Source organism: Cervus canadensis, chromosome 9 (assembly GCF_019320065.1).
Source record: "Cervus canadensis isolate Bull #8, Minnesota chromosome 9, ASM1932006v1, whole genome shotgun sequence".
Lineage (NCBI taxonomy): Eukaryota > Metazoa > Chordata > Mammalia > Artiodactyla > Cervidae > Cervus > Cervus canadensis.
In genome coordinates, this window is record NC_057394.1 from 74,074,632 (window position 1) to 74,099,948 (window position 25,317).

Consider the following 25,317-nt stretch of genomic DNA (forward strand, 5'->3'; position numbering starts at 1 on the left):
TGGTGATAACCAAGACTAAAAACAATTTTCTGAAAAATAATGACAGTTAAAATGTATGGAGACAAACATATTGTCCTCTGCCTTTTTGTCTTTTGTCCAAACTAAGGGGGTGTCTCAGGAATCCCTGGGGAATGAAGACTGAGCTAAATCACAGATATATACACCAAATTCTCAAAAGATTAAAAGCATTTGGATATGCAGGATTAAATTTTAGTTTAAAAGATGTGGTAAAACTTAATGGAACCATTCCCTCAATCTAAAAGTTACAGTTACTAATACATTAAAAAAAACACACACACACACAGCTCAGCTAGACTATTTTATAAATTATATATCAATACAGAAATCTATCAGAAGAAATAGAATTGTTGAGGAACTTTGCAACTATACTCTAAATTCTATTATGGGATTATTAAACTGTTCTCTTAGAAATAAAACCATAAGTATTTCTTTTTGCTTCATAGTAATAGAACAGTAGGAAAGTTCTTATAATTTCATTATCACACTTCCTCTATACATATGGTGTTCCCTCTACAGAATAGTACTAGTGGATGTCTAGCAGTTTCAGTGCTTTACAGTCATAAATATAAATTTGTTAGAGTCACTCAGTGAAATCAAAGACATATACTTCAGTCTGCACAGATGATGTCTGGAGGAAATGAAAGAAAAAGACTCAGTGCTTTCCATATATGCAGATGAGAATATTTATATGATGTTTCATAATACCACCTGATGGAAGATTTAATACTAAAGGAAAAGGTTTATTTTAGTTAAGCCTAAATGTTTCTAAATTTTGATGTTGCAATTTATCTAATAAAAATGATATTACAAACTTCAAAATACTGAAATTTGTCAACATGCCATCCTAAGTGAAGAGAAACTCCATATGAAACATGTAACTGAATGTATAACTCATATGACATCAGTTGTTTTAGGAAGTTATTCCCAAACTTACAATCTAAAGAAAATATAAAGAATGCTTCGCTAGCATGTTTTCAAAAGAACCAATAAACTATTGGCTAAATAAAGGAAAATCCTAGGTGATTTCCACTGGGATTGTATAATATTATTGTGTATGATTTAGTTACAAAGAAATGAGCAACTGAGTTTATAGCTATTTTTCAACCAAAGATAAAAATGAAAAATACATTATTGGTAGAGTAAGACCCAAGATAATTCTGTGTTTGAAACTAAAAGTATTCAGGATTTTGCATCTAAACTCTGTCTTCTTGGATCCTATTTTCAAGGAACTCAATCTGATGCTAAAAGACATGTCATAACTTGAATTTCAGATTTTAGTGCTTCAGAAATATGTTTATATACTTTATAATGTAATTATAGCTACTTTAAGACAGACAACACTTTAAGGCAAATGGTAGCAATATATCACAAATATAATTGAAAAACGCAGTTGTCCAGAAGCACTTGTGGGGATGATGTCTCTGAAAAGCTGCTCAAAGCTCCAGAGTTTGAAGTTAAATTTTTGATGTTGTCACTCTCAATCTATTGAATAGCTGACAGACAATCAAACCCGTCTGGCTGGCTGGCAGCTCATTTTGCTGGCAGGTGGCAAACAATTAGACACACCAATTTGTGCCTCCTGATGACATTAAAGCATGAAACTAAGTTGTATGCAGGGCCTAGTGATTTGTGTGAAAGCATTTCAAAAATAATACTCTTTGCCGTGGCAACTCATTTCAGACTGCCACCTCCCATTATGGCTTTGAGCGGTGAAGACGACAGACTTGAGTTACGTGCAGTGCAAGGCCGCTTCTGTTCAATCCGTCATCAGTGCCCCCTGAGACCTCAATCCCCTCCTTTCATCAGTATCACCTCATCATTTACATTTGATAGTAGTTGAGCTACTGCATATATTAACTACATTGGAGACCCTTCTCCTAAAAAGAATTGGAATACGCTTTGTGCTCCATGATTTCATTTCTACTTATGCAATTTTGAATAATGATTGTACTCCCACTGCATTTTGCACAAATGCTACTAGGAACAAATGGAAAGTTCTATTTTTTGTAAAGCAATATCCTCAAAAGTATAACAAATTTTGAGTGGCTAAGAATATTGGCACTCAGGTGACAGTTTTGTTAAGTTTTAATGAAAAAAATTGTTCTAACAATAATCCAAATTAGGAAAGAAATATTTTACATAATCTTTATTGCATTGAATTCTCTTATAAATATCACAATAATTCTCTTTTTCTATTGCTTATATGTTAACAAAATTTAGATACAGAGCTTTAAATGGAATGTAAAACTTATGATCCCAAATTAAACTATTATAACAGTTACAGATAGATTTATAAATATATACAGCTAAAAATACTAATGTGCTTATGCTTATATAAATTCATAAACACACATACACATATCTCTTAGGAATGCAAACTAAATATGAAATGGCATAGGGAATATCCAAGGAACTATATGCATAAACCTCATTTCTTTGTAACTAAATCATACACAATAATATTATACAATCCCAGACAATTTTAAAATCCTATTCATCTATAAAAAAGATAATGCACCCTAACTGAAAATGTCTTTATTGCCACACCTCAACCCCTAAACTCAAAAAGTACTGGCTCCAACTTGGACAAAGCAGTTTGTCTATTTTAGAGAAAACAATATGGAATAGAAACTGCATTCTGACTGTATATTTATTTTAACATTACAGTTTAAGAAATATCTGATTTACTTACTTGATATTTTTTCTTTAAAACAAAAAACTATTACTTGTCAATTACCTCACATATATGCATATAGCTATATACATATATGTACATATATTTATATGTATGTATGTACATAATACAAAAACATACATACGTATAAAATGACTTCTCCAATGTATAGTAGTCACTTGACGATAGGTTATAATCAGAATCTGTATTACCCTATTTCCAATTCAATGTGTCATTCCCCATTTCATACTGAAGCCCCTTTTTTGAAACATATAATTAAAATGCCTGATTATGAGATCAATCAGGTTGGCCTATCACTTTGATAGTCTTTGTGGTAAGAATCTACAGTAATAAACATGTTTTCAAGATCTGCCTAATATTTTTAAATTAAAGACACTAATTTTCCTTCTATACACAGAGCACTATGAATAATAAGGTCACTACCTACCTGTCAAAGGAATGAAACTGCATAGGAAGAATAGCTTGCGCTTCTCTCTTCAATGCTGGGTCTGGGTATGGGATAGGCTCAGGGCCACATTCTGCAATTTCGACTGGGGCGGCCACAAGACTTTTCAGTATTTCCTTGACATTGATGCCTTTGGTTTGACTAATGCTAGATATGGATGGTGCAGGCTTCAGTATTTCACTGGGGTTCTCGGTCAGGCTTTCCTGTGACTTTTTCACTTCATTTGACAAAGTGGATAACAGTTCACTCATAGCATCAGGGCCTGTGCTCGTCTCTAATTCTGCCCCATTCAGTATGTTAGCCACTTGCTCCTCTCCAATTCCTGAATCGGTATGAGGAATGGAACTTTCTAGATGAATATCCTCACCAGGGGTTGGTGTTTCTTTTTCCTTTACAGTGTCCGGGAATGCAGCAGGTGTTTCTATAATGAGAGAAATCAGTGTAAACAAAATGCTTCACAAATGAAAACCCACTGTTATTAGTAAAATATACTCACAGAAGAGAAAAGAAAACCTGTAAGAAACAAAAAAATCTGCTAAACGGATGTGCGTAACAACACAACTTGGTTAAAACGTATCACCTATATACACCTGCTATTTTGTTCAGTAAGCATCAACAGAGCCATGTTTCTTTTATAAATTATCTGGCATGTCAAAAGTGATACTTTTATAAACATGGAGAAATAGTTCCTACTATAATTTCTTATTACAGCTTATAAATAATTATGTTAAGCTCCCTTTTATCCTTTCATTGTCAGCTACCAATCATGCAAGATAAATTATACTCCTCTAATATTTTCCTTAAAATATGAAGCCATTTTTATATCTTTTTTGGTATTTCAATAACCAGTAATGAAATAACTAATTGTATTTTTTTAAACTACATGTAATACATAAATCTCCAAAGAGTTAGTGGCAAAAAGCATGTCAAATGATTAGTTCAAAAGGATAAATGCTTTAATAATAGAATAGTGAGTCTCAAGAATTTAACCTATATATCTATGCCTTTAAGAACAATCATTTTGGAATATTCATGATGATTCTCTATGAATAAATGTAAATTTCAATATGTGGAAATTGAATCACAAATATATATATATATATGAAAACATATATAGTATTACCAATTGAAATAGATAAAAAGAAAAGCATCTTTTAAAATTTTAAATCCCTATCAAATCTCATTATACATAGGCCACTATAATAAAATATTACCAAATTCTAAATGATGACCTTGAAAAATTTATCTAATCTAGTATTGTGGAGGAACTTCCTGGTGGTCTAGTGGCTAAGATTCCACACTCCCAATCCTGGGGACCTGGGAACAATGCTTGGTCAGGGAACTATATAGATTCCATATGCTGCACACAAAAAAAAAGGATCCTGAGCACCACAACTAAAGATCCCGCATGACACAAAGATTGAAGAGCCCCGGGGCTGCAGTTAAGACCCAGTGCCATCAAATAACAGCTTCCCAGGTGGCTCAGTGTTAAAGAATCTGCCTGCCAATGCAGGAGACATGAGTTCAATCCCAGGTTCAGGAAGATCCCATGGAGGAGGAAATGGCAATCCACTCCAGTATTCTTGTGTGGAGAACCCGATAGACAGAGGAGGCTGGCAGGCTATATAGTCCACGGGGTCAGAGAGTTGGACACACCTGAGCATGCACACACAGTCAAATAAATATTTTTTTTAAAAGTATCATGGAAATAGTAATAGTATTTAACTTAATAAAGTTATGCTGAAGCAGAAAATAAGATACATATGTAGATTACTTGCAGTTCCTGCATAAAATAGATATTTAGTAAATGGCAGCTGTTTGTATTACTTTAATAAATAAGTTATTCTTTATAAAACAAGAAGGGCCAACTAAATTATTCTGATGATCTCTTTGAAATTAACATTTTTAAGTTCTATAAAACTAACCTTAGGTGTTTTGCTGCTGTTATTGGTTTAGAATTTTATTGGACAAAGAAATTAAAAATATACATCTCTTACAAGTCCATGATATACTGTAATTTTCCTCATATTTATGAATAGCTTTTAGTTTTCCTTGTTTGTTTAGGCAAGGGCTTTAATACTGCTTTGTAGAATATGATAATAGTATTAAAACACTGGATGAACAACATGAAAGACAGGTTGTTTTTAGTTGTTCTCAAGGTTAAAACTTAACTGCATAAAGTATTTTTAAGAAGTCAGGACATTTCAGTAGAATTTCTGGCAAAGCAGTAGACAAGGAAAAAGGTAAGAGGTAAACATAACAATTTCACATTTTTAAATAAAACCTTGTGACAGAAGATTAAGACAGTGTAGAAAAACTACATTAGGAATAAGAAGGACAATAAAGAATCAAGATGCTTCTGGAATATCTAGCTGAAGAAAAATAATAGGGGTACCTCACTAACCAAAAAAGCACGTGAAAAAGAAGCAAGTTTGCTCAAGAAGATAATGAATTAAATTTTGAATGAATTGAGTCTACAGAATCTCTAGGACATTTATATACAGAAGTCAAGAAAACTATAGCCATGTATTTGGGGATGATTAAACCAGACGTGGTAACTGAAGCTTTGAAAACTGTTGAAATTACTTAGGAATATAGAATGAGAAGGTGGTTAAGCCAGTTATTTCCACGATTAGAGATACTATTGACTTTACTAAATTCATGTTTAATCTACAGACTATACATTCATGGAAAGAAAACAGTTATAGTAAAAAAAAAAAAATCAGGACGAAATTAAGTAGCAGTAGTGACATTCCTGACCTGCCTCTTGAGAAACCTGTATGCAGGTCAGGAAGCAACAGTTAGAACCAGATATGGAAAATGAGTATACTACCTAAAGCAATCTATAGACCCAATGCAATCCCTATCAAGCTACCATCAGTATTTTTCAGAGAACTAGAACAAATAATTTCACAATTTGTATGGAAATACAAAAAACCATGAATGGCCAAAGCAATCTTGAGAAAGAAGAATGGAACTGGAGGAATCAACCTGCCTGACTTCAGTCTCTACTACAAAGCCACAGTCATCAAGACAGTGTGGTACTGTCACAAAGACAGAAATATAGATCAATGGAACAAAATAGAAAGCCCAGAGATAAATCCACGCACCTATGGACACCTTATCTTTGACAAAGGAGGCAAGGATATACAATGGAGAAAAGACAATCTCTTTAACAAGTGGTGCTGGGAAAACTGGTCAACCACTTGTAAAAGAACGAAACTAGAACACTTTCTAACACCATACACAAAAATAAACTCAAAATGGATTAAAGATCTAAATGTAAGACCAGAAACTATAAAACTCCTAGAGGAGAACATAGGCAAAACCCTCTCTGACATAAATCACAGCAGGATCCTCTATGACCCACCTCCCAGAATATTGGAAATAAAAGCAAAAATAAACAAATGGGACCTAATTAAAATTAAAAGCTTCTGCACAACAAAGGAAACTATAAGCAAGGTGAAAAGACAGCCTTCAGAATGGGAGAAAATTATAGCAAACGAAGCAACGGACAAAGAATTAATCTCAAAAATATACAAGCAACACCTGTAGCTCAATTCCAGAAAAATAAATGACCCAATCAAAAATTGGGCCAAAGAACTAAACAGACATTTCTCCAAAGAAGACATACAGATGGCTAACAAACACATGAAAAGATGCTCAACATCACTCATTATTAGAGAAATGCAAATCAAAACCACAATGAGGTACCATTACACGCCAGTCAGAATGCCTGCCATCCAAACGTCTACAAACAATAAATGCTGGAGAGGGTGTGGAGAAAAGGGAACCCTCTTACACTGTTGGTGGGAATGCAAACTAGTACAGCCACTATGGAGAACAGTGTGGAGATTCCTTAAAAAATGGAAATAGAACTGCCATATGACCCAGCAATCCCACTGCTGGGCATACACACTGAGGAAACCAGAATTGAAAGAGACACATGTACCCCAATGTTCATTGCAGCACTGTTTATAATAGCCAGGACATGGAAGCAATCTGGATGTCCATTAGCAAATGAATGGATAAGATAGCTGTGGTACATATACACAATGGAATATTACTCAGCCATTAAAAAGAATATACATTTGAATCAGTTCTAATGAGGTGGATGAAACTGGAGCCTATTAAACAGAGTGAAGTAAGCCAGAAAGAAAAACACCAATACAGTATACTAACGCATATACATGGAATTTAGAAAGATGGTAATGATAACCCTGTATGAGAGACAGCAAAAGAGACACAGATGTATTGAACAGTCTTTTGGACTCTGTGGGAGAGGGCGAGGGTGGGATGATATGAGAGAATGGCATTGAAAGATATAAACTATCGTATGTGAAATGGATCGCCAGTCCAGGTTCGATGCATGATATAGCATGCTTGGGGCTGGTGCACTGGGATGATCCAGAGGGATGGGATGGGAGGGGGTTTCAGGACGAGGAACACATGTACACCCGTGGTGGATTTAAGTCACTGTATGGCAAAACCAATACAATGTTGTAAAGTAAAAAAAAAAAGAACTGGACATGGAACAACATACTGGTTCCAAATAGGAAAAGGAGTACGTCAAGGCTGTATATTGTCAACCTGCTTATTTAACTTATACGCAGAGTACATCATGAGAAATGCTGGGCTGGATGAAGCACAAGATGGAATCAAGATTGCCGGGAGAAATATCAATAACCTCAGATATGCAGATGACACCACCCTTATGGCAGAAAGTGAAGAACTGAAGAGCCTCTTGATGAAAGTGAAAGAGGAGAGTGAAAAAGTTGGCTTAAAGCTCAACATTCAGAAAACTAAGATCATGGCATCCAGTCCCATCATTTCATGGCAAATAGATGGGGAAACAGTGGCCGACTTTATTTTTCTGGGCTCCCAAATCACTGCAGATGGTGATTGCAGCCATGAAATTAAAAGATGCGTACTCCTTGGAAGGAAGGTTATGACCAACCTAGACAGCACAAAAGACATTACTTTGCCAACAAAGGTCCATCTAGTCAAGGCTATGGTTTTTCCAGTGGTCATTTATGGATGTGAGAGTTGGACTATAAAGAAAGCTGAGCACTGAAGAATTGATGCTTTTGAACTGTGATGTTGGAGAAGACTCTTGAGAGTCCCTTGGACTGCAAGGAGATCCAACCAGTCCATCCTAAAGGAAATCAGTCCTGGGTGTTCACTGGAAGGACTGATGTTGAAGCTGAAACTGCAATACTTTGGCCACCAGATGCGAAGAGCTGACTCATTTGAAAAGACCTTGATGGTGAGAAAGATTGAGGGTAGGAGGAGAAGGGGATGACAGAGGATGAGATGGCTGAATGGCATCACCGACTCAATGGACATTGGTTTGGGTGAACTGCAGGAGTTGGTGATGGACAGGGAGGCCTGGCGTGCTGCGGTTCATGGGGTTGCAAAGAGTTGGACACAACTGAGCAACTGAACTGAACTGAAGTGACATTCCTATACTAGTAAAACAGAGAATGTAAACACAGAAACAAAACAGAACTCTAACATCAATAAAACATCACAGTGGAATAGCTACTAGCCTGGGCTAAATTTTCTTACAGAGTTCAATGGCCACAAGGCATTCAGTCAAGGATAGCACTTAGTCTAAATTTAGCTCATTTAAAGATTTGGTCTACAGGTTTGGCTTCACCCTAACATGTCTCAGAACCTTATGATGTGTTTCACATTAAGAGTTAGACAAAAAAGTAAACTTTTCAACTCAGGCTAAAATATAAGCACTATTTTAGTGTATAAAATATCTAAGAACATAAAATCTTTGATTTGAGTTCATAAAGTACCATATAAAAAGCTTTCTTTCTACCATCTATAGAGTTTTTTGTTTTTCTGTTCAACAGACTCTCTCACTAGACAATTAAAATTAATAACTCAGTAGCTTGATATAAAGAACTTCAAGGTAAATCTTGACTTCTTGATTATAAAACAATTAAAAGTTTATTAAATTTGAATATTAAAATATTTTCAGATGATTCATCAAAATATTATTGCTGTCCAGTCCTTCAGTGATGTCCAACTCTTTGCTACCCCATGGAATGCAGCATGCCAGCCCTCAGTGTCCATCACCAACTCCCGGAGTTTACCCAGACTCATGTCCATCGAGTCAGTGATGCCATCCAACCATCTCATCCTCTGTCGTCCCCTTCTCCTCTTGCCTTCAATCTTTCCCAGCATCAGGGTCTTTTCAAATGAGTCAGTTCTTCATATGAGGTGGCCAAAGTATTGGAGTTTCAGCTTCAACATCAGTCATTCCAGTGAATATTCAGGACTGATTTCCTTTAGGATAGACTGGTTTGATTTCTTTGCAGTCCAAGGGACTCTCAAGTCTTCTCCAACACCACAGGTCAAAAGCATCAATTCTTTGGCACTCAGCTTTCTTTATAGTCCAACTCTCACAACTGTACATGACTACTGGAAAAACCATAGCCTTGACTAGATGGATTTTTGTTGGCAAAGTAATGTCTCTGCTTTTTAATGTGCTGTCTAAGTTGGTCAAAGCTTTTCTTCCAAGGAGCGAGCAGTCTTTTAATTTCATGGCTGCAGTCACAATATGCAGTGATTTTGGAGCCCAAGAAAAGAAAGTCTCTCACTGTTTCCATTGTTTCCCCACCTATTTGCCATGAAGAAATGGGACTGGATTCCACGACCTTAGTTTTTTAATGTTGAATTTTAAGCCAGGTTTTTCACTCTCCTCTTTCACTTTCATCAATAGTCTCTTTAGTTCCTTTTCACTTTCTGCCATAAGGGTGGTGTCATCTGCATATCTTAGGTTATTAGCATCCCTCCCAGCAATCTTGATTCTACCTTGTGCTTCATCCAGCCCGGCATCTGGCACGATGTACTCTGCATATAAATTAAATAGGCAGGGTGACAGTATACAGTCTTGATGAACTCCTTTCCCAATTTGGAACCAGTCCATTTTTCCATGTCCAGATCTAACTGTTGCTTCTTGACCTGCACACAGATATCTCAGGAGGCAGGTAAGGTGGTCTTGCATTCTCATCTCTTTAAGAACTGTCTATAGTTTGTTGTGATCCTACAGTCAAAGGCTTTAGCATAGTCAATGAAGCAGAAGTAGATGTTTCTCTGAAATTCTCTTGCTTTTTCCATTATCTAACAGATGCTGGGGGATATCTGGTTCCTCTGCCTTTTCTAAATCCAGCTTGAACATCTGGAAGTTCTCAGGTCATGTACTGTTGAAGCCTAGTTTGGAGAATTTTGAGCATTACTTTGCCAGCATGTGAAATGAGTGCAATTGCGCAGTATTTGAACATTTTTAGTACTGCCCTTCTTTGGGATTGGAGTGAAAATTGACATTTTCCAGTCCTGTGGCCACTGCTGAGTTTTCCAAATTTGCTGGTATATTGAGTGCAGCACTTTCACAGCATCATCTTTCAGGATTTGATATAGCTCAAGTGGAGTTCCATCACCTGCGCTAGCATTGTTCGTAGTTATGCTTCCTATGGCCCACTTGACTTTACATTCCAGGATGTCTGGCTCTAGGTGAGTGATCTCACCATCTTGGTTATCTGAGCCACTAAGACTTTTTGAACAGTTCTTCTGTGTATTCTTGCCATCTCTTCTTAATAGCTTCTGCTTCCGTTAGGGCTATACCATATCAAAATATTTACACAATGATAAAAATCTTAATTTTATTTTTACTGTAAATGATAAAAGAATTATTTCAAAAAGATGCAGTAATTTAGATATTTCATAAGAATTCTATTCAAATACGTAAGTTTTAGAAAGCATACTTTGTGATGTTATTCATGTAGAAATGAAAATAAACACCAGTGAAAATTTTTATAATAATAACTGCAAATAGAAAACAGGTCAGGCATGCATGCTAAGTCAATTCAATCGTGTCTAACTCTTTACCACCTCATGGACTGAAGTCAGCCAGGCCCTTCTGTCCATGGGATTCTGGAGTGGGCTGCATTCCCTTCTCAGGGATCTTCCTGACTCAGGGAATGAACCCGTGTTTCTGTACTCTCCTGCATTAACAGGCTGGTTCTTTATCACTAGCGCCACCCACAGGTCAGTATTCCGAAAACCTACCTTAATTTCCCATTATTCATTAACCTTTTACAGAACATGCTCTCAGAAGATAGCATAAACTTCAGCTTAAAATCCACGTTTCCAAAATGATTCTTTCCACACTAAGGTACTTTGAGAATTCAACCCAAGTGATTTCAATAGAAGCAATGCATGAGCAGCACACAAAGTATAAATGATTGCACCTGTGCAAGTTTTATTACTGACAGGAGACTTATAATTTTTCAGTAGTTCTCAACAGTTTCTATAGCAATAGGTCATGTAAGTACACAAACGAGAAACATTCCCAGCCTAAGTGATCTTAACTTGGTCAGAAACAAGCAGTTGTGTGCCAGATGCTTCCTTTTCTTACTGGTTTTCATTGATTTTCACTGAATCTAATGAGTGCATCTAATGCATTTTGGAAAATATGGGGTTAAATTCAGCAAATGACATACTTTCTACATGGTGACCTCATTTGTCATATTCCTTCGTCCAAAAAAATTTCTTGTTTTACAGTGATTTATGAAGTGTTTCAATATTTCTTACCTATTCAATTACTCAAGTTGCTATTTTCCAAACAACTTTAAAAGGAATAACATGAACATTCAGCTTCTTGCTAGTATAGCACTAAAAATTACATTAAGATTATTTGATTTTCAAATAGCAATATGAAGTAAACTATTCACATTACAGTAATTTAAAATAAACTAAAAATCTGTATGTAACTAACTTGGATCTTTTAGTCTATTAAATGCAAATTAGGTAAACTGCTTCCATTGTATAATTGTAAGGGATTTGATCTAGGTCATACATGAATGGTCCACTGATTTTCCCTACTTTCTTCAATTTAAGTCTGAATTTGGCAATAAGGAGTTCATGATCTGAGCCACAGTCAGCTCCTGGTCTTGTTTTTGCCGACTGTATAGACCTTCTACTCCATCTTTGGCTCCAAAGAATATAATCAATCTGATTTCGGTATTGACCACCCGGTGATGTCCATGTGTAGTCTTCTCTTGTGTTGTTGGATGAGGGTGTTTGCTATAACCAGTGCATTCTCTTGGGAAAACTCTGTTAGCCTTTGGCCTACTTCATTTTGTACTCCAAGGCCAAATATACCTGTCACTCCAGGTATCTGACTCCCTACTTTTGCATTTCAGTCCCCTATAATGAAAAGGACATCTTTTGGGGGTGTTCTTTTTTTTTTTTTTGGGGGGGGGTGTTAGTTCTATAAAGTCTTGTAGGTCTTCATAGAACTGTTTAACTTCAGCTTCTTTCAGCATGACTGGTTGGGGCTTAGACTTGGACTACTGTGATACTGAATGGTTTGCCTTGGAAACAAACAGAGACCATTCTGTTGTTTTTGAGCTTGTACCCAAGAACTGCATGTCGGACTCTTTTGTTCACTGTGAGGGCCACTCCATTTCTTCTAAGGGATTCTTGCCCACAGTAGTAGATAAAATGGTCACCTGAGTTAAATTTCCCCATTCCAGTCTATTTCAGTTCACTGATTCCTAAAACACTGATGATTACTCTTGCCATCTCCTGTTTGACGATTTCTAATTTGCCTTGGTTCATGGACATAACATTCCGGGTTCCTATGCAATATTGCTCTTTACAGCATCGGACTTTACTTCCATCACCAGTCACATCCACAACTGGGCGTTGTTTCTGTTTTGTCTCTGTCTTTTCTTTCTTTCTGGAGTTATTTCTCCACTCTCCAGTAGCATATTGGGCACCTACCGACCTGGAGAGCTCATCTTTCAGTGTCATATCTTTTTGCCATTTCATATGGTTCATGGGGTTCTCAAGACAAGAATACTGAAGTGGTTCGTCATTCCCTTCTTCAGCGGGACCCGTTTTGTTAGAACTCTCCTCCACGATGCATCCGTCTTGAGTGGCTCTACAGGGCATGGCTCATAATTTCATCGATCTAGACAAGGCTGTGGTCCATGTGAACAGTTTGATTAGTTGTCTGTGATTGTGGTTTTCAATCTGTCTGTCCTCTGAGGGATAAGGATAAGACGCTTAAGGAAGTTTCCTGATGGGAGAGACTGACTGTGGGGGAAACTGGGTCTTGTTCTGATGGGCGGGGCCACGCTCAGTGAATCTTTAATCCAATTTTCTGTTGATGGGCCGGACTATATTCTGTCCCTGTTGCCTGACCTGAGACCAAACTATGGTGGAGGTAATGAAGATAATGGCAACCTCCTTGATAAGGTCCCAAGCACACACTGCCGCACTCAGTACCCCTGACCCTGAAGCAGGCCACCGCTGACCCACACTTCCACAAGGGACTCCTGGACACTCACAGGCAAGTCTGGGTCAGTCTCTTGTGGGGTCACTGCTCCTAAAACAAATCCCTTACAATTATACAGTAGAAGTGACAAATAGATTCAAGGGATTAGATCTGATAGACAAAGTACCTGAAGAACTATGGACAGAGGTTCATGACACTGTAGAGGACTACATGAACACTGTAGTGTTCATGACATTGTGATCAAGACCATCCCCAAGGAAAAAAAATGCAAAAAAGCAAAATGATTGTCTGAGGAGGCCTTACAAACCAGCTGAGCAAATAAGCAACTCTAAATGCAAAGGGGAAAAGGAAAGATATAGCCATTTGAATGCAGAGCTCCAAAGAATAGCAAGAGACATAAGAAAGACTTCCTCAGTGATCAATGCCAAGAAATAGAGGAAAAAAATAGAATGGGAAGACTAGAGATCTCTTCAAGAAAATTAGAGCCACCAAGGGAACATTTCATGCAAAGATGGACACAATAAAGGACAGAAACGGTATGGACCTAACAGAAGCAGAAGATATTAAGAAGAGGTGGCAAGAATACACAGAAGAACTGGACAAAAGAGATCTTCATGATCCAGATAATCATAATGGTGTGATCACTCACCTAGAGCCAGACATCCTGGAATGTGAAGTCAAGTGGGCCTAAGGAAGCATAACTACGAACAACACTAGCGCAGGTGATGGAACTCCAGTTTAGCTGTATCAAATCCTTGAAGATGATGCTGTGAGTGTGCTGCCCTCAATATGCCAGCAAATTTGGAAAAATCGGCAGGGGCCACAGAACTGAAAAAGGTCAGTTTTCATTCCATTTACAAAGAAAGGCAATGCCAAAGAATGTTCAAACTACCGAACAATTGCATTCATCTCACATGCTAGCAAAGTAATGCTCAAAATTCTCCAAGCCAGGCTCCAACAATATATGAACTGTGAACTTCCAGATGTTCAAGCTGGATTTAGAAAAGGCAGAGGAACCTGAGATCAAATTGCCAACATCCGTTGGATCATTGAAAAGCAAGAGAGTTCCAGAAAAACATCTACTTCTGGTTTTTTTACTATGCCAAAGCCTTTGAGTGTGTGGATCACAAGAAACTATGGAAAATTTTTCAAGAGATGGGAATACCTGACCACCTTACCTGCCTCCTGAGAAATCTGTATGCAGGTCAAGAAGCAACAGTTAGACCTGGATATGGAACAAAAGACTGGTTCAAAATGGGAAAGGAGTACGTCAAAGCTGCATATTGTCACCCTGCTCATTTAACTTATATGCAGAGTACATCATGAGAAATTCCGGCCTGATAAAGCACAAGCTGGAATCAAGATGGCAGGGAGAAATATCAATAACCTCAGATATGCAGATGACACCACCCTTAGGGCAGAAAGTGAAGAAGAACTAAAGAGCCTCTTGATGAAAGTGAAAGAGGAGTGTGAAAAAGTTGCTTAAAACTCAACATTCTGAAAACTACTATCATGACATCTGGTCCCATCAATTCTTGGAAAATAGATGGGAAACAATGGCAACAGCAAGAGATTTTTTTGGGGGGGGCCTCAAAAATCACTGCAGATGGTGACTGCAGCCATGAAATTAGAAGACACTTGTTCCTTGGAAGAAAAGCCATGACAAATCTGAACAGCATATTAAAAAGCAGAGACATTACTCTGTCAACAAAGGTCTGACTAGTCAAAGCTATGGTTTTTCCAGTCGTCATGTATGGATGTGGAGTTTGACTATAAAGAAGGCTGAGCACCAAAGAACTGATGCTTTTGAACTATTGTGTTGGAGAAGACTCCTAAGAGTCCCTTGGACTGCAAGGAGATCCAACCAGTCAATCCTAAAGGAAATCAGTCCTGAATATTCATTGGAAGGACTGATGCTGAAACTCCAATACTTTGGCCACCTGATGCAAAGAACTAACTCACTGGAAAAGACCCTGATGCTGGGAAAGACTGAAGGCAGGAGAAGGGGACAAGGATGAGATGGTCGGATGGCAACACCGACTCAATGGACCTGAGTATGAGCAAACTCCGGGAGCTGTTGATGGACAGGTAAGTCTGGCAATCAACATTTCATGGGGTGGCAAAGAGTGGGACATGACTGAGCTGAACTGAACTGAGGTAAACTGCATAAAAATTAACCAGAATGCCAAACAGAAAAGAAAATACAGAGCCCAACCACTCCACCAGTTATTCTCTTTTGATCTTCAGTTTCCCTAGCTTTGGCCCCTTTATATGGAGATCAGTATATTCCAAATAGCCAGGTGTTATCTTTGAGAACATCACATACCCTAATGTACCACATCCAATCTGTTACCATATCCTGTCAAATTTTACTTCCAAAATATGTCTCTAATTTACCTTCCTGTTTAATCTCTACTGCCACCACCCTAATTTTAAGCCACAGCATTTCTTACCTAGAAAGCAACAGCCTCCAACTCGTTTTGTCAGTTTCCCTTCATGCTCCTCTAATCTATTCCCTCACTATACTAAGAATACTTTGTAAAATTGTATGATACTTGTAGTAGGCAGAACAACGCTCCCCACATCCTACTCTCCACAACCTGTGAGTGTACCTTACATTCAATGTAAGGGCTTCAAATAGACCATCCTGGATTACCCAGGTGGACTCAGTCAAACCCCAAAGCAAAAAGTCTTTCCTAGTTGTGCTCAGAGGAAGATGTGACTCCAGAACAGTCTGAAAGATGCCCTGTTATTGGTTTCAAAGATGGAGGGAGAAGGAAGAAGGCCATAAACCAAAGAATATGAGTAGCCTTGGGAAGCTGGCAAAGACAAAGAAAAAAATTAATCTCCTTGAGAGCCTCAGAAAGGAATGCAGTCTTGAGGACGTCATGATTTTAGTCCAGTTAGAAGTCCACGTTAGACTTCTTATCTACAGTAATGTTAAATAATAAATTTGTGTTATTTCAGGTCAGTAAGTCTGTGGTAATTTGTTACGGCAGCAATACAGCACTAGTGCAACACTCCTCTGCTTAGTTTAAAAACCACAATCTTAGTGTAGTTTGCAAGCCCTACATGTTTTAGCTCCTGCCTATCTATCAAAATTCATGGAATGCTTCTCCTCCACTTCTTTCTTGTGTTCCATTCACATATGTTCCCAAAATATGCCAAGGAATTTCTCAGAAAACGCAGCCACATATTCATCCTTCGTTTCAAAGCTTAATATTGCTTCCATGAGGCTTTTTTCAAACCTTAAATTCAATCAGTTCAGTTGCTCAGTCGTGTTCGACTCTGTGACCCTATGGACTGCAGTATGCCAGGCTTCCCTGTCCATCACCAACCCCCAGAACTCACTCAAACTCATGTCTATCAAGTCAGTGACGCCATCCAACCATCTCATCCTCTGTTGTCCTCTTCTCCTGCCTTCAATCTTTCCCAGCATCAGGTCTTTTCCAATGAATCAGTTTTTCATATCAGGTGGCCAGAGGATTGGAGCTTCAGCTTCAGCATCAGTCCTTCCAATGAATATTCAGGATTGATTTCCTTTAGGATGGACTGGTTGCATCTCCTTGCAGTCCAAGGGACTCTCAAGAGTCTTCTCCAACACCACAGTTCAAAAGCATCAATTCTTTAGCGCTCAGCTTTCTTTATGGTCCAACTCTCACATCCATACATGACTACTGGAAAAACCATAGCTTGACTAGATGGACCCTTGTTAGCAAAGTAATGTTTCTACATTTTAATATGCTATCTAGGTTGGTCATAGCTTTTCTTCCAAGTAGCAAGCATCTTTTAATTTCATGGCTGCAGTCACTATCTGCAGTAATTTTGTAATCAAAATACAGGTAGCCTCTAAAACCTAGGAAATAGAAGGAACAGATTTTCCCTTAAAACATTCCAAAGGAAAACAATCCTGAAAACACCTTGGTTTTAGTTCAGTAAGACCCAATTATTAATGAGGTTATTAATGATTCTCCTGGCAATCTTGATTCCAGCTTGTGCTTCATCCAGCCCAGCATGTCTTATGATGTATACTCTGCATATAACAACCTTGATGTACTCTTCCCGATTTGGAACCAGTCTGTTGTTCCATGTTCAGTTCTAACTGCTGCTTCTTGACCTGCATACAGATTTCTCAGGGGGCAGGTAAAGTGGCTTGGTATTCCCATTTCTTGAAGAATTTTCCACAGTTTGTTGTAATCCACACAAAGGCTAAAGTCAAAGGCTTTAGCATAGTCGATGAAGCAGAAGTACCCATTTCTCTGGAACTCTCTTGCTTTTTCTATGATCCAATGGATGTTGGCAATTTGATCTCTGATTCCTCTGCCTTTTCTCTAAATCCAGCTTGAACATCTCGAAGATCTCGGTTCAGGTACTGTTGAAGCCTCACTTGGAGAGTTTTGAGCATTACTTTGCTAGCGTGTGAGAGTGTGCAGATATGCAGTAGTTTGAACATTCTTTGGCATTTCCTTTCTTTGGGATTGGAATGAAAGTTGACCTTTTCCAGTGTTGTGGCTACTGCTGAGTTTTCCAAATTGGCTGGCATATTGAGTGTAGCACTTTCACAGCATCATCTTTTAGATTTGAAATAGCTCAGCTGGAATTCTATCACCTCCATTAGCTTTGTTCTTAGTGATGCTTCCTAAGGCCCACTTGATTTTGCACTCCAGGATATCTAGCTTTAGGTGAGTGATCATACCATCATGGTTATCTGGATCATTAAGACTTTTTTTGTATAGTTCTTCTGTGTATTCTTGCCACCTCTTTTTAATATTTCTGCTTCTGTTAGGTCCATAGTGTTTCTGTCCTTTATTGTGCACATTGTTACATGAATACATGTTCCCTTGGTATCTCTAATTATCTTGAAGAGATCTCTAATCTTTCCCATTCTATTGTTTTCCTCTATTTCTAAATTAAATTAGGTTTCTTTTTTTGTATGGTCTCATGAAAGCGTTAGTCACTAAGTTGTGTCTGACTCTTTGTGGCCCCATGGACTGTAGAAGTTCAGGCTCCTATATCCATGGAATTCTTCAGGCATGAATACTGGAGTGGGTAGTCATTGCCTTCTCAAGTGGATCTTCCCAGCCCAGGGACTGAACCCAGGTCTCCCGCATTGCAGGCAGAATTTTTAACATCTGATGTACCAAGGCTCATAATACTGTGAAATTTTATTTTTCAGAATACAACATAGCTTGCAATTATATTATTTAACTGTGTGATTTTTAAAAGTGTATTTCTTTCACTAGAATGGTACCTACATAAAGATAAAACCTTAGTGACCACTATTATGTATCTCTAATACCTAGTATGTAACAGGAAACAGTTTATTTATCCAGCAAATACATACTGAATAAATCTTAAAGTAAACTGAAAGAAAGATTAAATTAGAAGACAAAAGAAAAAAAGAGGTGGCAGGCTTTTGTTGGCTTCCTTTACTAATACCAAAAGCAGACATTTATTTTAAAGAGTAGAAGTTTTAGAAAAATATTTGCTAGGAGTAACTGAAAATCACATGATTTTCACCTCTAAATAATTTAAAATATATAGTGTATCTGACATCAACATGTAATTAAAACTCGAATATAACTGTATTTAAAAATATAAGATTATTTCTAGGTATTAATTAAATAAAAACTGAGTGGTAAAAATATTTGTATATACACTGTTGGCATATACTTCATTGTTTCCTTTCTATACAATTCTAAGAGTAAAATTAGTAGGATTATGAATATTTTTATGCTATGCAAAATGCACATATTTGCATTCTCACCCTTCAAAATTTTACCCAATTTGAAAATTATGGTGCAGTTTTGCTTCAACATAAATGTATTGATTATTAGTAGACTTTTTACTTTTTTTGAATCTTTTATTTTATATAAGAGTATAGCTGATTAAAAATGCTGTAATGATTATTAGTAGATGTACCTAAATCTTCCTTATTTGTACTTACATTGCCTTTTTGTTGTTAACTGTTCAGTTTTCTTGTTTTATATTTTTTCATCACTATGATACATTCTTTTAATTGATCTGCAAGAGCTCGTTATTTACTAAGGCTTTTATTTATTAACTTTTATCAATAAATATAAATTTTTTCCTGTTTGCATTTTTTCTGTTACTTTTGTTAATATTTTTAGAGATGCAGAGAGATAAAACTTTTTAGCCATATTTTTACAACTTCATATTTTGATGTTATGATTTAAAACATATTTTCTTATTTAAAATATTAATTTTAATTTTCTTGAATTATGTTCAGTTTCCTTTTTAGCTTTACATTTTAATACATCCGGAATTTATTTAGCATGATATATGAAATAAGGATATAACTTAAATTTTTTTCAATTGGCTACCTCATTTGCTAATCCTACCACTTGCCAAATACTTCTCCTTAACTTTGGTTAGAAAAGTTATTTTTATCATATATGAGATACTCATACAAATTCCAGCCTGTTTGTCAACTCTTTATGCCATATGTCTATTCTTATACAAGTAGCACAATACCCTAATTATTAAAAAGAATTATAAAGTAGTTCTTTTCCCTGACAATAAATTATTAGAGGAAAACTATACAACGTATTTATGTTTAAGTTCACTTAAATATTAATATTGTTTTAAACCTAACGGGAAATAATTAACATAAAACTTCTATTGCAACTAGGACATGTCATCAATAAAAATTTATTTTCTGTTTTTAGTGTTTATTAATTAAATACATTTTATGTCTACCATCAGTATTCAACTTTAAAAAAAACTGTTCAGCATTCTCACTGGCTTACTCATTTACTTAATAAATATTTACTGTATTAACTTCTAAGTGTCATGCTAGGATTAGGGATTACCTTCTTCAAGCACACATTCTAATAGACAAACAAATAAATAAACTGTATAAATTCAAGAAGGGAAATAAAGAGGATGCTATGATAGAAAATAAGGTTATTGTGGGTGGAAGTTACTTCGCTATGGTAGCAGGTAAAGCTTCTGTGAGGAGGCAATGACCTTTAGCCAGACACCTGAAGAATGAGTACTCTCCAGTCATATGAAATACAGGGAAGAGAGCCAAAACCTAGGAACAACAAACAAAGATCACGAGGCAGGAAAGTGCTTGGAATAATTAAAGAACTAAAAGTTAGTTTGATTGTGGCATAGTGAGCAAATGCAAGAACCACATAAAATGAAGTTAGGAAGGTTGTGATATTTTACTCTAAACATTATGAGAAATGTTTTATGTTAAAAAGAGACATAACCTCATTTATATTTCAAAATGAACTTCAGCAAAACTATAAAAAAAAAAAGAACAAAGATTAAAAAGACAAGAGGTAGCCAGGACATGGAAGCAACCTAGATGTCCATCAGCAGATGAATGGATCAGGAAGCTGTGGTACATATACACAATGGAATATTACTCAGCCATTAAAAAGAATTCATTTGAATCAGTTCTATTGAGATGGATGAAACTGGAGCCCATTATACAGAGTGAAGTAAGCCAGAAAGATACAGACCAATACAGTATACTAATGCATATATATGGAATTTAAAAAGATGGTAACAATAACCCTATATGCAAAACAGGAAAAGAGACACAGATGTACAGAACAGACGTTTAGACTCTGTGGGAGAAGGCGAGGGTGGGATGTTCAGAGAGAACAGCATTGAAACAAGTATACTATCAAGGGTGAAACAGATCACCAGCCCAGGTTGGATGCATGAGATAAGTGCTCAGGGCTGGTGCTCTGGGAAGACCCAGAGGGATAGGATGGAGAGGGAGGCAGGAGGGGGGATCGGGATGGGGAACACATGTAAATCCATGGCTGATTCATGTCAATGTATGGCAAAAACCACTACAATATTGTAAAGTAATTAGCCTCCAACTAATAAAAATAAATGAAAAAAAAAAGACAAGAGGTGAAAAAACCACTTGAGAGATGATTGTAGTAATTCAGGGAAGTCAGAACCAGAGTACTCTTGCCACAATTAAGACATTTTAACTTTGTTCACAAAACTATAGAAATTTATTAGAAATTTTTAGAAAGAAAAATCATGACATTGGCTCTATTAGAAAATATTTATTATATGAATATATTATATTAAATATAAATTATATTTCATTACATTATTTTATTATTTTATATAATAGTGTTACTTAAGATTTTGTCATCAGTAACAGACTAGAGACAAGTCCAATGAAGAAACTATACAATACTCAAAGAAGTATTGTATTCAAAGCTATGGCTTTGAACTGAAGAACTATCAAAGATGAAGAAGAGAGAGGCCAAAGAGCTAGTTCATAATTTTTTAAAACGCTTAATCATGAGGAGAAAAAAGGGAGTGAAATGTGAAGGAGCTGAAGAATAGTCCAGATCAGTCTTCTCAAAACAGAAAATAAAGCACCATAGCTTGTATTATTTGACTCCATAGACATAAATTTAAATTTTGATAAATATAATCAGAATGAAGGTAACAATGGCGAAAAAATATAAAATTATCCATGTTGTTCACTGAGAGTGTGTGCATAGGTGATCAATCTAGACAAATGTCATTATACTTGTAACTTTTTCAGTACACATAATAAATAAAAAGTTTTAAGCAAAGAGTGATTCCCCCAAAGAAATGTCTCTATAAACATTTTGAACAAATACTGGGAATATAAGTACTTAAAGTTTATAGTGTGATGAAGTTTTTGCTTATGAACTTATCTAAGTAGAAATGGCAAATATTAGTAATCATGGGAATAACATATAGCTTGCCTATTTTTGTTTTGTTTTAATAACATGCAGAATAGAGAAAGCTATTTTATAGAGGTATGTTGACAGAATGTGAATTCCAAGAGCTCAGAATATGTATCTATTTTACAACTTTTATACAAAACGAAGCTAGAAATACTGTATCTTCAAAATATATCCTCAGTTTATCAACATTCAATTCCAATAATTTATATCATATAACCAAGCATAAATATAGCTCAATTAAAGATTCCATTTTCATAAATTTCTTAATTATGAATCCTCTTTTAATGAAAAATACAAGACATTTTATCGAAAACATAAAATGATAGGAGATAACTTTTCAAGATGAGCAAAATTAAGATCACTCTTAAAGACTGAGACACTTTACTGGTAATAACTATCAAATATAAAATAATGTTATTAAAATAATTATTATTAAACTATGGAAAATGTAGAAACTGCATACTACCAAAATTATAACTTTTATTTTTGCCCTTTAATCTATTCTGATACATGCTGCAATCTCTCCTGCTTCGAAGTACTGAGTTCATTTAACAAATATTATATGTCTGACAAAGAAGCCAGTCCTATTACATATTTACAACTGGAATAAAACTGTTTTCTTATTTTGCAAAAATACTATGAATTGACTTTGCATTTCCAACATCATCAATAGAACTTTTCTTCTTAATAACCACTGCATGACAGCATGCAGTAATAGTCATTTATGATCACCTTCCATATTATCACATAATAAAAAGAGGAAATTCACCACATCAACCTTAAAGTAATCAAAATTTTAAAATACCCTTAAGACCTTTGTGCATTTCAGCTAAAACTGTTTCATAGCAAACCTTTCTAGATAAAAAAGGCAGTGCATAGATATTCTGATGCAGGCTTCTGAATCTGGTTAGCAACTCCAGAGTTTACTCCAGTCACTGCAGTTAACCTTTTAGAACAGACTTCTACACAAAACAAACTCCAGACAACAACCCAATCTAATCTAGTCTAATCCTTCTTAGTTTATACAACTCAGAGTTAGATACTTTTTGTAAGCGCTAAAAGCTGAAAAGAATTTTTTTCCTTTATATTATCATTGTGTTCAAATTTGCAGATTTATTTTAAAAAATCAGTGCATTCAAATTATAATAAACACTTTGCTGCTTTATTTGTTCTATGAGTTGGTCTTCCATATCATTAGCTGATGGATGAAGACACTGGTGATCATCTGGAGTTCAGGTACCGTCTCTAAAATTACTCCTGTTATTGGAAGAATTCAGTACGTTGATGTTTGTAGGCTTAAGTCCCCCACTTCCTTGCTGGCTGTTAGCCAGGAGGTACTCTCAGCCTCTACAAGGCAATCTCAGGCCTTTGCTGTACGGTCACGTCCATCTCAGCAACAAAGAACTTTCTTTACGTCATATCCCTTTCACACTGAGGTGCTCTCACATCCTGTTCTAAACAAGCCAGAGAAAACTCGCCACCTTTACAGGGCCAGTGTGATTAGGTTACTTGAGCCATCTGTATAATTACCTTTTCTTAAAAGCAACTGTGCTAACATATATTACGTAACCTAGTCACAAGAATAAAATCCATCATATTCACTGTCCCAGGAACTATGTAGAGTGTGCACACAGGAAAATCCTGGGTCAGGGGTTGGGGGCAGAGTTTGGCTCACCTCTGCTCTTCACAGAATAATCTCATGTTACTCTTAACCACAGGCATCATTCTGGCTGTTTTATTTTTCATCTCTGAAACTTTCAATTGGTTCTTTAAAAATGCTTTCATTTTTCTCTGTATTAATTTTTTCCTTCATATTGAAAAACATCTTGGACATACTTACAATAGCTGTTCGAATGCCCTGATCTGACAACTCTGCAATATGTATGTATCCCTTCTGAATCTACTTCCGTTGATTTTTTCGTTTCCAGCTTATGCATCGCATTTTTTTTCTTTGCACACTTAACAATTTTTATTGAATGTTTAATGTTGAATAATTGCATTGCTTGGAGAATTTTTTGTATTCCTTTGAAAAGGGTTGGAATTTTGTTCTGACAGAAAGTTAAATAATTATAGATCACTGTGATGCTTTCAAGGCTTGTTTAAAATCTTTTTACTTGTCATTCTATAGTAGCCTTCATTTTAGAGCTAATTCGGTCCCACTAACAAGGTGGGACTTTTCTGTGATCTCTTCTGCATGGCCACCACCGTGCATCTTATTATCCATATAATTAGGCAGCCTTAATTTGAAGATGATACTTAAAGAAATACAATGGAATACAAATATAAAAACTATATTTTGCTCTCAGTAAGTGAAAGTGAAAGTGAAGTCGCTCAGTCATGTCTGATTCTTTGCAACCCCATGGACTGTAGCCTACCAGGCTCCTGCATCCACGGGATTCTCCAGGCAAGAATACTGGAGTGGGTTGCCAATTCCTTCTCCAGGGGAATCTTCCCGACCCGGGGATCGAACCTGGGTCTCCTATACTGCAAGCAGACGCTTTACCATAGCCAGGTACAAATACAATGTATTATATCTCCATGAAACCTGAGTCGTATGCTGAGGTGTTTATAAACAACTACATTAATGGATGGTTATTGTATAACAATTGATGAAATTTAAGAATACCCAAACAGGTCAGGAGATGAGGTCAATATTACCTTTGTAAAATGAGTGGGCAAAGCTCTGCTCAGGAATTAACTTGGCAAGGAATCCATGGTTCAAACTTGGATGAGGGATAGATGGTATGACCACAACTGTGGAGAAAATCATGGAATCAAATTTGAGCCAGCATGTAACAACCTGCAACATGGTCCACTGAAGATCCAAGACAATTCTATATCACTGCAACATGCAAACAGTACTAGCAATAAAGACTGTGTCTCTGGAGGAAGGAAAGAAGTTATGTATTAAGAGAAAGGAAATAACATACTTGTTAAGTAGAGTCATTTTAGCAACAAACACAGAGACATACAAACACACAAGAAAATCAGAACTGGAAGGTTCACTAAAATATTGCTTGCTTTATACATACATGACTGAATGCATTAAAAATGAAGAGACAGTTGATTAACATATAGAGTCTCTGTGTTTTAAATGGTTAAAAGAAAGAAACTGGAA

The 25,317-nt window shown here is 36.3% G+C and overlaps 1 protein-coding gene across 10 annotated transcripts in view; it reads right to left on the reverse strand.

Moving 5' to 3' along the window:
• Positions 1 to 25,317, reverse strand: part of NBEA (neurobeachin) — a 644,508-nt gene that overhangs the window by 388,376 nt on the left and 230,815 nt on the right. For all 10 annotated transcript variants that reach the window (XM_043477413.1, XM_043477415.1, XM_043477416.1 and 7 more), the window contains 2 exons: positions 24,858 to 24,953; positions 3,144 to 3,582 (listed from right to left, as the gene is read on the reverse strand). In XM_043477413.1, coding sequence (XP_043333348.1) covers positions 3,144 to 3,582; positions 24,858 to 24,953 — 535 coding nt within the window. The remainder of the gene's footprint in view (positions 1 to 3,143; positions 3,583 to 24,857; positions 24,954 to 25,317) is intronic.